This window comes from Chondrus crispus, genomic scaffold (genome assembly GCF_000350225.1).
Source record: "Chondrus crispus Stackhouse genomic scaffold, scaffold_2, whole genome shotgun sequence".
In the NCBI taxonomy this organism is placed as follows: domain Eukaryota; phylum Rhodophyta; class Florideophyceae; order Gigartinales; family Gigartinaceae; genus Chondrus; species Chondrus crispus.
Genome location: NW_005179057.1, coordinates 662,796 through 677,344, shown reverse-complemented (window position 1 = coordinate 677,344; position 14,549 = coordinate 662,796). Strand labels below are relative to the sequence as shown.

General features: G+C 50.5%; 2 protein-coding genes; both read left to right on the top strand.

The window, feature by feature from the left end:
- The first annotated feature begins 427 nt into the window (after positions 1 to 427).
- CHC_T00003695001 (hypothetical protein) lies at positions 428 to 535 on the top strand. Its single transcript, XM_005714544.1, has one exon. It carries the CDS (start codon positions 428 to 430, stop codon positions 533 to 535), a length of 108 nt encoding a protein of 35 aa, XP_005714601.1.
- A 93-nt stretch (positions 536 to 628) lies between these two features.
- Positions 629 to 2,552, top strand: CHC_T00003694001 (hypothetical protein). XM_005714543.1 is given in 2 exon segments: positions 629 to 2,041; positions 2,042 to 2,552. 1 exon segment carries the CDS (start codon positions 629 to 631, stop codon positions 2,039 to 2,041), a length of 1,413 nt encoding a protein of 470 aa, XP_005714600.1. The 3' UTR covers positions 2,042 to 2,552.
- Positions 2,553 to 14,549: the final 11,997 nt, after the last annotated feature.

Below are 14,549 nucleotides of genomic sequence, written 5' to 3'. Positions count from 1 at the left end.
AATGGTTTGTGAAGTTCATTTTTCATCCATCATACGCAATCGCTCGTCCCCACCCCCCGCCATGCGCTCCCCCGCCCGCTCGCCTACGGCCTCCGCGCGCGGCCGCGCGTACGACCGCCACTCCGCCTCCGGCACGCGCGGCCTGCCCAAGAAGGGCGGCGCCGGCGGAAAGGGCGTGTGGGGCGCCGCCATGGACCAGGAGGGCGTGGCCTACCTGGACAAGAACGACCCCAACTACGACCCGGACGAGCAGCCCACCCCGGCCCCGCCGCAGCTCAACCTGGGCCCGCCAACCGATGCCGCCGCCCCCGCACAAGCCGCCCCCGCAGACGCCGCCCCCGCAGACGCCCCCGCCCCGCAGAGCTAGGCACGCCCCCGTCTGCCGCACTGCCGCCTGCCTTTTTCTTGCCGACCATCCCCGCTTGCCATGCCCGCCGCCCCACGCTCGCGTCTTGTAAACGTCGTCGTCGCACCTCGTGCGCTTCCTAGCTTCGACCTACCTAGCTTCGACCTACCTAGCTTCCAACCTACCTAGCTTTTGCCTTTCGCCTTCCAGCGCACCTTGCCGCCTCCACCTCCAGCCCAGATCGTCCATCCCTGCCCAACCCATTGATCCTACTTACACCATATGCTTACACCATTTGAACGGACGGTATGTGACAATGCACCCGTGGAGAAATGCACCCGCGTAAACATCCCTCCCGCTTTCCTCGGCCCCGCCTTGCCCTCCCCCGTCCTCACCATGTTCCCCTACCTCTACGTCGCCCTGGCCGGCAAGCTCGCGGCCACCTTCTTCGATCTCTACGTCACGCGCCGTCAGCACAAGCGCTATGCCCCGCACGTCGTCCCGTCCCGCCGCCTCGCGGCCATCATCCCGCCGGCCAAGTTCGAGCAAGCCCAGCGCTACTGCCGCGCCAAGTCCTCGTTCCAAATCTTCATGGCCGTCCTCGAGGCATCCATAGAGACCTTGTTCCTGCTCAACTTTCTCGCCCCACGCCTCTGGTACTTCTCCGCCACCCTCGCCCCCGCCTCCGAGCTCCGCCAGACCCTCGTCTTCGCCCTGCTCTTCGGCGCCCTGGGCATGGCCGTCGACCTGCCCGCGTCCCTGTACAGCACCTTCGTGTTGGAGGCCCGCTTCGGCTTCAACCGCACCACCGCCCGCACTTTTGTTCTCGACCAGCTCAAGCAGGTCTTCTTGTCGCTCTTGCTCGGCTTGCCTATGCTGTCGGCCCTGTTCTACGTCCTGCGCTACTTCTCCACGTACAACCCCATCACTATCGCCTTCGGCTTGTGGCTGCTCATGTCTACCTTCCTCGTCCTCATCATGCTCATCTACCCCTCCGTCATCGCCCCAATGTTTAACACCTTCAACCCGCTCCCCGAGGGGCAGCTCAAGAACAAGCTCGTCGCCATGGCCAACCGCCTCGCCTTTCCGCTCAACAAAATGTACGTCATTGACGGCAGCCGCCGCAGCTCCCATTCCAACGCTTATGTTTTTGGCTTGTTCAAGAAGAACATTTGTATTTATGATAGCCTCATAGACCAGTGCAAAGGGAACGATGACCAGGTCGTCAGCGTCCTGTGCCATGAGATTGGCCATGTCGCTTATCGCCATACCGTCCTCGGCGTCCTTATTGCGCTCGTCCAAGTCTTCATCACCAGTCTGTTGTACGGCTTGACTACGGGGAATGAGGACCTGTATCGCAGTTTTGGCTATCACGAGGGCATGCCACATGTCATCGGTTTGCTGCTGCTAAATGAGCTCATGGCGCCGCTGGGCGAACTCATGTCGCCGTTGGCGAACATGCTCAGTCGCCACTTTGAGTATCAGGCCGATGCGTTTGCAAAAGAACAGGGCATGGCCGAGGATCTGGGAAAAGCTCTCGTGGGTATGTCCATCGCAAATCTTAGTAACATGTCCCCGGACCCGTTCTACTCCACCTGGAACTACTCTCATCCGACACTGCTGGAGAGACTCGACGCGCTCAATGTTACGCCCGAGTACGAGGCAGAATCGCAGGTGTCCAAGAAGGATGACTAGATAGTTTGAATAGATACATTCCTGGAATCGAAGGTGGTCATCTACACGGGTTTCAGTTTTGGAACTCATCATTTTGCGAAAGCGGATGGTTTGGCGTATATAGAAAAACAGGTCTTGCTCGGAGCACTACAGTACAATGTTCACACTAGTTAACCCTTGTGTGGAAAGCTCGATAATGCTTGGGCTACAGTCGCGACTGGCAGACAAAAGTACGACAGCGATGACGCTGCTGACTATGATTTCTGCAGTATCGAGCCTTCTGCAGATGACCACGCGGTAAGGGCAGCGTATCAGAGAGACCTAAGGTTCATCGCTCACTCTGACAACGCCCTGGGCAATTGCGCAGTTTTCCAGAATGCAGCAGTCAGCGGCCGTCGATGCGTAACTATGCACTTGAAAGCGTGTGCTAGCATAGTTTTTTGATAGGGAGTCGAAGTTCATGCCCTTTTGTGATTGTCGAAAAACGTACTTATGTAAAGTATCCAGCAACGTTAGATGGAGGAGTCGTAAACTGATTGTATGCATTAGGTCTCTAACGCAAATGCAGAGGGTTTGCGCAGACAAGGAACAATTGCCGAACGACTCGGTCGTTTTCCGGGTGAGGGCCTGCTTGAAGACACATGGACGGGCATGTTTGGATGGATATGTTCGCGAATTTCAAGATACAGTAGGTCAACGACCGACATAGCCGATGAATGCGAGATACGGCGGTCATCTCGAGAACGGCTGGTCACCTCTGAAAAATCCCCCTTGCAACGCGAAAGCCGAACCATCTCTGGGATACTGGGTGAAAACAAAATAATCAAGGGTGAAATCCATTGTGGTGCGTGAAAGACTGCGAAAAGGCCTAATAAAAGCGTTGAGTTTGGCTTTGAGCCCGTTGCTGTCCATTTGGGTCATTGTGGTGTGTTCAGGACCACATCAGGACCAATGATAGCAACCTGGGCCGGACCGGCCGGGCCGGTCCCGGCACCAGTCAATCATGCGCCGGGGCAAAGGCCATTGTTGTCACTTCATGATTTATAATTTTCATTATTATCGCGTTATTATTATTTAACACGTAATTTTTTTAAAAAGGGGCACATCTCAGGAGACATCTCTGGATCCAAAAAAATTGCGGGTTCGGTGCTCGTTGAATCTGTCAACGGTAGAAGCTCCTTTGAGATTCCACCAATGGACGGGCCGAGTTTTTTAGAGATTGAAGGTTGGAAAGGTGACCCTCTGGCGCTTGGTTAACCTCCTTGTAGGGGGTGTAACAACCAAATCTCAGCCAAAATGGACTCGAAAAATATAATCAAAATTTAGTTCTCGCGACATTTTGCCAAGCAAGAGATGTTTCACTGAACCATTCTGTCTTTTCAGAGGCAGTTCTGGTTCATGAAAGTGGGCAATTGAAACATGGCGATTTCATCTCCCCCATCCCCGCCCCCGACTTGCCAAGCCAACCTCAGCTGCCACAATTCTTCAAACCTTGACGCCTGTAGCCCCTACGTCCTGTTCACGGTCTCGTTCCTCGCGCTCCTCACTGCCAGCCCACACCGACAGACCTCCCTGATATTGAACCTCAGCTGCCAAAATTCTTCAAACCCTGACACCTGCACCCCCTACGTCCTGTTCACGGTCTCGTGCCTCCCGCTTCTCACTGCCAGCCCACACCGACAGACCTCCCTGATATTGAACCTCAGCTGCCAAAATTCTTCAAACCCTGACACCTGCACCCCCTACGTCCTGTTCACGGTCTCGTTCCTCCCGCTCCTCACTGCAAGTCCTCCCTGACACCTGCACCCCCTACGTTCTGTTCACGGTCTCGTGCCTCCCGCTCCTCACTGCCAGCCCACACCGACAGACCTCCCTGACATTAAACCTCAGCTGCTACAATTCTTCGAACCTTGACACCTGCACCCCCTACGTCCTTGTCACGGTCTCGTGCCTCCCGCTCCTCACTGCCAGCACACACCGACAGACCTCCCTGACATTGAACATTGCTGTCCAGATTTCTTTGATGGTAATGGGCACTTGTGGCCATCGCCAGCGGGCATGCCAACTATGCGAGAATTGCCCCCGCTGTCCTTCCTGTACCTGCCAAGGACCTCTAAGAGGTCGCGGCAGGCCGCCGAAGCAGCAAATTCAAAGTCAACGTCGTGCCTCTGCCGCCGCACGAACCGAAATTCGACAACAAGCACAAGCTTCATTTTGCCAAGCTCCAGAAAATATTTTTAAGTTGGACGTTAGAATAGTCGCATCTATTCTTACTACTCTGGCAATAAATCGCCGTGAGACCAAATTTTTGTTACCTGCAAGTCGCACGTTGACGTCAATGCTTACAGACATCACACTTCAAGAAAGAAGCAAACTCCACGTTGTGATGGGTAAATGTTTGGCGGCTCTTTCACGAGCCTTTCTTCCGAGTGACTCTGAGAACCTTTTCCGGCCTTTTATGGAGGAAAATTTGCAAAACTCTAAACTTCAGGGCGCCATTTTTGATGGGATCAAAGCTGCTAATAATGGCTCTATTGAGAAAAAGGCGCTTCAGGCAGTTTTGTGTTCTTCTGTGAGCGGGGCGGAATTCCATCACGTTCTACAAGCTGATGATTCTAAAACAAGAACGAAGGAATCTCGCGTGTCGGATCCAGAAGAGCCCCACGCTGTAAAAATTGAACTAGAAAAGCCTGAATTTGAGGGAAATGGCTTTTCTGGGAAGAACCAAAGTGATTATGTTCAGCCGCCAGGCGTCCTTGACGCAGTGATGAAACCTAGCTACGATGTTACACATGTTAATGAGAAGGAGACGTACCACCAAAGTGTGTTGACGCCCGCCCTAAAGCAAAGACAACCCGCAGCCATGCGTGATGTTGCACTTGACACTTTACCTATGGGTACGCTCTTCACGTGTCCTGTTGGTATTGATAATCTATTTAGGTGTCGTGTGCAGGGCTGTGTATTGGACGGAGAAGGCGAGAGAGGGACTGCTACAGGTCATAATTGTTCTCATTGTAATGCCTGCGTCCATAGCTTGTGCTGCCAAAAAGTACTCAAACTGAGCGTTGAAGATGCCGACGACCCTCTTTATTGCACCGAATGCTTTGAAGCCTTCACAACCTCGAACACACAAGGCAGTCAAAAAGAGTAACTTGAAAATCGTGTGGGCAAAGGAGCTTCTGACGCCGTAAATAGGAAACGAACCACTGCCCATTTAGAAAACCTCGACCAAACCGCAAAAAAGAAAGCCAGAAGTGGCGCAGTGGCAAGATTATTTCAGAGAGCCAGGAAAGATTGGGATCATTTACTGTGTGCTGGAGCACTACCCGTGGTCGTTCATACCAAAGCGAAACGCCACGGGGACGTTATAAGTCAGGCTTTGAGGTTTCTGTTTCGTCCAGAAAACGTGCAGTTGCTTTCGTGGGGTACGAAACGGTTGAGGTTGGACAACGAATGGGTGGAGTTTCCGGCTGTAATGAGGCGCAAAACGAACGAAAGGATCTATGCTGACTACACTTCCTGGTTTTATGATACCAGACAGAATAATACTGGAGAAAGGCCATTGAGTCGTTCCGTTTTTTTGCAAATGTCTGACAGTTTGACTCGCACGCAGCAGAAGAGAAAATCTGCTGTAGACCACGTCCTCGGCGCACTCGTTTACGACAGCCTTCGCACACTCCGAGAGAGAATCTGTGCTGAAGGGAGTGAAGCAGAGAGGGAAAAGCTCAAAGCTCAAGCAGATGCCATCGAAGAATTCCTGAAATTCACGTACCTAAACCACATTGACTTAGACTCTGATCCGTTTCATGACAGCTCTTTTGCTCTAGAGCCGCAGGAGAATAACAGAGATTTAATTGGACCTCTTGAGAGCTCGCGACAGAGTGAATTTGCAGCCTGCATGGCTCCTTTTCAGGTGATCTCGAATGTCAAGCAGGCACTGCATGCGCCGAAAGCGGACATAATAAAGGCCCTCGACGAGGTAAAGACCAAAGTGATGCTGTACTTAGATCACCAGCAGAGATGCAAAAACCAGGAACAGCGAATCGCTGAACTTTTTGAGGGTCTTTCTCGGGACCGGTCGAAGTGCAAAGCTGTAATACTCGTCGATTACAAAATGAAGTTCGAACCTATACGTTACAGGGAGAAGACGACGGAATTCTTTGGAAAAAAGGACATATCTTGGCACGGGGCAGTTATATTTTACTCTGACTCGGTCGAGCAGCAAGCATCTACAGACTCATACGAAGTACATACTATGTTTCTAGATCACGTCATCAGTAACGACATGAAGCAAGACAGAGTGGCAATATGCAGTCTATTGGACGCCATTCTATCCCGATTAGTCATTGAAATTCCCACGATCAAGTCCATCACGCTCCTATCGGACAATGCTAGGTGTTATCAGAACGACTTAGTACCTGTGATGGGTCCTTTTATCTCGAGAAAACATGGCATAGTTATGAGTGGTTTTGTGCATTCCGAGACACAAAGAGGGAAAAGCCTTGTGGATGCACACTTTGCATTATCAATGATGCACATAAACAGGTTCTGTAATGCAACGCGACAAGACGTAACCACGCAAGCCGATATAGTTCGTGCCTTAAACAGCTTCGGTGGAGTTGCAAACTGCACTGCAGAGTTAGTATGCATTCATCGAAAATATTCGAATATGAAAGAATGGATTGATGCACAAAGTAATGGGAAGCTGGCGAAATTAGGACGTGCACTACGAGGTCAGATTTTCAATATCTGAAATGATTTTTTAGAATGGCCCGGTAGATTTAGTGGTTCGAAATTTGTTTTAGATTTTTTGGCGCGCGCGCAGCACACTTTTCTGATCGTATCAAACCTACCGCTGGTCTAGCTTGATGAGCCATTTTTAATGTAAAATATAGTATAGGACGGATAACTGTTAGTTTCTACTAGATCCAGGCTGATATTGTACTGGTGCGCACCAACACTTTGAAGCTGCATAGTGTGGACATCCACGTGTGGAAAATGGGAAGGAGCTTAGTTCATTGCTCTAGATCGCTTCAGTGTAAATGTATCGCAGCGTCGTTTATTAGTAGCCTTAAACTACATTACTTTACATTACCGGCAGCGGTGTTGGGTGAACCCGGCACATCCTGTTGACCAACAGTTCCCGGGTGCACCGGACTGACAATTTCGTTCATCGATGCGCGTCCGCGCAATGCGAGTCCCGCACAAACATCACATATGGCATCACGACTGCCAGCTGCCCTGGAACACGAACATTCCTTTTCCTGTCCCTCTTAGACCAGTGCCCGGAAACCTCTTGCGCTCTCCGCCACACCAAATGAAAAGCCCGACTGGGCAGAGGAACTGCGCTGGACACATTTGGGTCTTCCACTATGCACGGCCTCCGCCTAGTACAACGCAGGCCTGCATCGAAGGGCTTGCTTTCCGAGTCCCATATGCGGTTGTTCCTGAACAACACAAGCTCTCCGCTCCCGGGGTTAACAACATCCCTTTCGAAGGTGTTTCCGCAACTGTGCCCGACAAAAACTGCAGCGGGGGCCCCGACATCGCTCGAATATACATACGTACCCATCAACCTCAACATTCCGACCCCCGCACTGCCCTCCTTCTTCAACATCGCGAGACGGTCCGCCTTATGGTATAATCCCAGAAATGAACAAAGCCCTGCCATGCGATTGAACAGTATGTAGAATGTCTGCGATGTCCCGGCTGGGCCCTGTGTCTCTGCATACTCAGGATAGAACACCAGACGCAATGTCGAGTCCTCGACCATGCAGTCGTATAGATTCCTCGCTATCACCTCAAAATCTGCCAGCTCGCAATCCGCAACGACCCGAATGAAGCTCTGCGTCATACCCCCTAAGGTCCCTATATTCATTTTGTCTGCCGACGTTTGTTCAATATGACTTGACGGCTTACGCAGCGACTTCTGCACTACGACTTCCAGGCGGTGGCGCAGAAATTTCACTATCTTCAGCACGGACTCATCCCTTGTCACCGACAGCCCCTCCGATATCCGACAACTGTTTAGCTCGACCTTCCGATTTAGCATGTCTACTTGGCCAAGTACTTGTGCATGGCTTTTCCTCATTCGATCAACGATATCCGCGAGTTCTTTCATCCGGTACTGGTCAACAACTCTCCGCCTCTTACTGTTTTTTGCAATACCGACCAAGTCGCCACGCAGCATCAATCCCAAGTGCTTGCGCCGATTGTCGCAGTCTCTTTTCATCTAAGTTGGCAGACGAAACCAGTCCCTCAGCATGGGAGAGCATTGTTTCCCAATGACCAAGAGTCATTAGACACCGGAGGAATCCATCATGCAGCTCCCATTGACGTGGACTTGACGCAAGCGCCCTTTCATACGTAAGAAGAGCTTCATCAAGCGTACCCGCTGCCTCTGCGTCGATGACTGACTCCGCGAGTGAAGTTTTCCCGCGCAATGTAGCAAGGCCAGCCATGCTTTCTGGATCTTCCAGCTCTGCAAACGACTTTTGCAAAATACTCAAGGCCTCGAGTTCCCCACAACTTGCCTCAATCACCTGATATTGCCCCTGACGTAGACTTTCGATGAATGCTGGCCACTCCCCATAACCGTGCTTCACTCGTAGGTTTCGAATGTAGTATTCAGCGAGCATCACGGCTCGGTAATACGAACGTGCTCCATACGCTGCTCTGGCCTGTACTAGTAAGGACAATTGATCTGCTTCATTTCCATCCAAATCGACCAGAGGCAAGAGGGGATCGGAGACTCGCTCCTTGGCTGTCTTCACCTCGAGAAGGGCGCGTCGCTTGGCGCTCGACATTTCTGGAGTGTTAAATCTTGAGGGAAGCGTCCTTCCTTGCAGCTTGCATCGCTCTTCTCTCCATGTTCGCAGAATGTCCAATATGTCAAATACTGGCTGCGGCGACGGTCACTCATTCAGTACTTGGACTATTTCGCTAACCAGAAACTCTTGAACTTCAACACACCGCTTTCCTCTTTGGATATCAAGCGCGGCGGTGATAGCGAACGGAAACATGTATGCTGCCACATTGTCGTCGTAGCGAAGTACTGGGCGTGAAACTTTCAGTGTTTTCCCAAACCTGCTTTGATATCCAATGTAATCGAAAAGTTGTACCACTATCTGCCGTCGCCATTCCTGAGCTGTTGCAACCACACCAGCAGGAGAAGCCGCCTTTACCTTGGACCACACAGGTTGGCATGCCAGAGTGATGTCACCGGCTGAATTTCCGCCGAACACTCCCTTGTAATGTTGGACATCAAATGGCTCGGCAAGATACGGCTGGGCGACAGTCCTAGTGGTGCCCCCCAAGCATTCCCAAAATAATATGCCATTCTCTTCCTCTGTGTCTCCCACTAACAACCTCTTCCAGTCTAGAGGGGGAGATTGAGATCCTCGCGGTTGAATGGCTTTACTTGCCCTTGCGGCTGTGTCGGCCCTGCATCCGCAGACGCGCAGCAGTTCTTGGATCACAAGGCCAACTCTATTTAATAGACTTCTTGATCCACTCGCGTTCTCCCCACGCACCAACGAAGGCACAAGGAACTCATCTAGAAGAAAGGCAACCAAGCCATGCACGGTACAAGAATACGTATGACTATCACGCAAAAAACTGGCGGACGTATTGGATTGCGCACGTGAGAACTGCATCACAATCGCAGGGTCCACAGCTCCAATCTCACCGATGCAGTGCATTATTATATTCTGACAAACCTCGTTCTTGGTCTTATTGAGATTTTCCATCAGACCCTCAAGCAGCCTGGCTATAACTTGAATCTCTCTGTTCTTTTTGTATCCCTGAACGCGGTCGAAACGTAATATGCCATCAAGTAACTTCCGGTTTTTCTTAAGTAGTGACCGAAGGAAATCAGCAGCCATCACTTCGATCACCCCATTCTCATGTTTTGTGATGATTTTTCCGACGGATTCGCATGTCATCAACAAATTATGAGTCACAGGTGCGTCAGTTTGTATAGAAGCGTCGGTTTCAAGGGGGTGGACACTCTCAGAAGTGATTTCCCCCGCGATCTGTCTCGCAGTTTCCTTCAGCATCGGGTGCTTCGCCATCCCGAGAAGTAGAACAATTTCCGCCCAGTCTGCGAACGAATGTCTTTTACCCTCTGCGATTAACCGATGGAGAGTTGCTGCTAAAGTATCTTCTGCCGATGACACCATCGGCAAAAGAATAGCCCGTATTGATCCCAAGTGAGGCAACATGCGCTTTGGACCAAGATGCAGTAGAAAATTAGTCCATGCCTTCATCGTTTGCTGATGGAACCACGGGCTCTCTCTTTCAAGTTCTGCGGCAATTTTCAAGGTGGCGAGCGGTGGGGCCGGTGCCACAGCGAGGGCGTGGCTTGCGTGAGAGGGCGCAGAGAAAGACAGAAGCAGAGAAGGACGGGAGGAGATGCAAGGGCAGTGGTCATGGTGGATTAGTGAGGGGAAAGAAAGAGGAGGTTGGGGGATACCGGAGTAAACAACGGTGGACAGAGAAAGGCAGAGTTAATACCCTGTACTGTAGTGTGTATCCGACCGACCAAGCTTATCATACCTCAACAGATCCGACAAATTTAATAATTTTTCATCATTTATCCGACACGAATTCTTCTGAAAGAATACTTCAAGACAGCCATATCGTACTTGAACGGCGGGGTTGTCAATGAAATACCTTGTAAATCACGAAGAAGCCCTTTTCAATTTCGTACTACAAAGAAAAACTGCTTACAGTGAATATTTCCAGGTTCTGCTTCACTTTTAGAGGTAGAACTTGTCTCCACAACAAACGATTTATGCTGATTGTGTCAAGGGCTATGTGGAGTACCCAGTAGTCAAATCAGAACTAAAAAACAAGCAAGGAGTTCGAAGAAAAATCCCTTTGTCCTCAAATTTTGTCCTCACGGTCGGATAGACACTAGCAGACCGCCACTTGTAATGTAATTATTTGGTGTGCAAAATCTAAACCGCCAGGCCTGGGGACCCCTGCGCACTGTTCCTTCAACAACATCCTACACTCTCACTTCTTCCAACACCATAATCCACACGAAAATATCGGACGACAGCACCACCGTTCCTCATATGTCAGGTCGAAGAAAGAGACGTCGTACGAGGGGCACTACTTGGATGGACAACGTCCCTAACTTGCCAGACCTGGCAGCCCTGTTCCATCACGTTCATACACGACCAGGATGCGATCTCGATGGGGATGCAGATGCGGCCGCACTTATGGAAGCAGAAGAAACCCCAGCTCTCGAGCTTCCGGAAACTGGGGAAGCGGCTGATATTTTGGTAGTGTTGAATGGGCACGCTTCATCGAACAATCAGACTGGAGATCACGGTACTAGATCGAAGGTAAAGGGCTCGGAACATCGAGAAACGGTTGTCGTCGAAGAAGGAATAGATCTTGTCGACTATGATGAAGGCCACTTCCCAGAACTTGGCGACCCGGAACACTTCGCTCCCGAGAGCGATCCAAACGGTGTTTTAGTGGGAAATGACAATATCATTATTCCAAGTATTTATCAAGAGAGCTGTGAGGGGATGGAGTGCCTTCCGAGTTTATCAAGTGACGATCCCGAAATGGGAAGCAGGCTGGACAGTCAGAAAGGTTTGCAAATAATTCTATAGAATTATTTGCAAAACTTTCTGACGATATATATCGTCTGGGAAGCTTTTCGAACCATGGTACAACCTTTTGGGCTTCGTAATAGTTTGCGGTAGCGTCCGCTATACGGTCAAACAGTATAACCTCCTGAGAGATATACTGTCTTGGGTTTCTCCTTCTATTAAGTACCCATCTTATTCCACCGTACAGAGGACTCTCTTTCCGCATGCTTTGAAGTCTCTTTTTCCCAAGAGTGACCTCAAGTACTTTGTCGTCCGACGAAAGAAGAAGGCATTCAACCGAACGTCATTGGTTGAAAATTTGGGGGGTAACGAGGAGACTGCATCGCAATATTCGAACGGGTCTAAAACTCCTGTTCGTATCGTTCCACCAAGTGAATGGGCGAAAGTGGACATCATGATGGCTCCGTTCTTCAGCTCAATGTATCCAAAATCCAGTCGATGGCATGGTGGTGTGGCGGACGCAGAATGCATAGAAAGCTCGAAGCTGGTTGCAGAGCGGCAGATAATATTGGAAGCTACGAGAGCACTGTACGTCCACAATGGTTCATGTACTGTGCAAGCGTTCCCGGGTGCCGTGATTCGACTGGAACTGTCAGAACTGCTTCCATCACGCTTGTCACTTGACGTGCGCAATCTGGGCTATCGTGTTCATGAGAACGCAGCCAATAACTTTGTAATGAAGTGTATAATTTCAGCCGTGTGGTGCATGCGAAGTGAGGGAAATGTTACAAGAAGCGCCAACATGGCGATGAACGTTCTCCGTGGCGTGGAGAATTGCCTGGCCAGGCAGTTTTGTACAGCACCGCCATTGGAAAAGTATTAAAGATCTGTGAGGCGTAGAGATGGAAGGATAGATTTTGAAGCAAGGGCTCGTTCTTCGAAGAAGGTGCTGCCTGGGGATATTTGTACCCTCCTTCGACCTACAGAAAGTGAAGCAGTGGCAACGTCGAGAATGTGTATGTTGGTTTCTAGGTTTTGGAAACACAAGGAAGATCTCAGCTTAGACACTTTGTTTTGGTTTCAAAACATGAGTACAAACGGGGCCGATCAACGTTTCAATGATGGTGGCGATGGAACTCCAGACAAACCCTTTCGTCTGCTCGGTACTCAACATTTGAAAGGGCTGCCTTTCCTCCTCCAAGAGCCCAAAATATCGGGATGCACCCGCAACATTGACAGAAGAATGCAAAACAGCGGCCGCTTAATGGATGGAACAAAGTTCGTGGTCTATCGCGCTCTCCTATACTGCGATGACTTTTCCCCATTCTCTTCATTGCATCCGCAGAGTTCAGCAAATGGATGCTACGTGATCCCGCTTGGACTACCACCGCGAAGTCGTAACACGCGATCGTCTGTCAGAATCATTGGATTAACTCCACCAGGTGTATCAACGAACAATATACTGCTCTCAATCATTCCAGACTTGGTTAAGTGTACAACAGAAGGTGTGGAAGCACACACGCCTACCGGTGAGAGAGTAAGAATCTTTGTCGACGTGGTGGGTTTTGTGGCTGACTATCCAGCGGCCGCTGAAACATTGGATGTTATGGGACATACGGCAAATACGCCGTGCACTCTTTGTACATTTCGGAAGAACACCGGCGTCGGTGAGAGCGGATACGGCTATACGACAAAAGTCCATGCACACCGCACGGCGTCCTTGAGGTGCATGGAACGCCATGAAGCTCTTCGCAACAGCGAAATTGACAGTCGAGACACAAACCGGCTTGGTATGAAAGACAGCAACAAGACTAGTGACGAAAGTTCTCCTCTTCTTGCATTGCAAAGGGGACTTGAGCGCGTACGCGTTGACATACCGTTAAGAAGCGATGGAAAGCGTGTGATGTCAGGACGTTTTGAGGCAAATCGCTGCAACGTCGTCGCGCCTGACCATTTGCTGGCCGGTCTCGCGAAGAACGTTATCGAGGTAGGCTTCCACGTGATTAACCGACAAGGAAACGCGGCCGCGTTCAGGGCAAAAGCTGACATGGCAATATGCGGAGCCCTCCGACACAATGGGTTGAAGAGGCAATCATCAGTTTTTAGTTCCAAGAATGAACTCAATTCCATGACTCTGTCAGGTGTGTTCTGTGCCCTTCTCGTGTGCGTTCCCGTTTTCTACCAACTGTTCCCGGGGATCCAGAGTGAAGAAACCACTGTTGTGTTGGATCCATTGACGCAATTGCAGGAATTGATTGCATTGACGTACTGGTGGCCATCGGAAGAGGCGGATGGTGTCTCAGATTATTTGTATGTGACAAGTGATAATGGAGCTCAATACCATGCAGACTTGCTGGAAAGGGCTGAGAAGTATGTGACTGAGGCAGACAAGTTTTGCGCAAATTATTGCCAAGGAGTGGGTGAAGGTCGCCCCAGCTTGTACAAGCCGAATCTGCACAGGTTAATCGAGTTGTACAACCATACAATTCCTGCCTTCGGGCACGTACGTCACTTTATGGAACTGGTGTTCGAGAATGCTCATCAACATTTGAAGAGGTGCATAGTCCGGGGTAATCACCAGAAAGGACATTTGGCGGCCGTGGGTCATTGTTTGGGGAATGATTGGCAAGGGCGTTTGGCGTTGCTGTCCAGCACTATGACACAAACTTCGGATGCCGGACTGAAGATGGAATGCAGGAGAGGCCTTCGACGCTTGCTTCTCGGCGAAGCTTGCAACGAGTTGTCACAGGCTTCGGATGAATTGAAGGGATTCCTGAAGGACACAGATGTTAGTATATCTGATTTATTTGTCAAACCGTTGATGGACGAGATGCGGTCGAATGGGAAGGTCAACCCCGCTTGGACGGGAGATTCCGTACGATGGGAGGGGAATTGTGAAAAGGATGTCAATGAGCTGTCCAGCTGTTGCATATCAGAAACAGAAACGATAGATTCATCTG

What these genes read in the sequence shown, in the direction of transcription:
- CHC_T00003695001 (XM_005714544.1), top strand. Translation starts at nt 428, where the DNA reads ATGCCCGCCGCCCCACGCTCGCGTCTTGTAAACGTCGTCGTCGCACCT.
- CHC_T00003694001 (XM_005714543.1), top strand. Translation starts at nt 629, where the DNA reads ATGCTTACACCATTTGAACGGACGGTATGTGACAATGCACCCGTGGAG.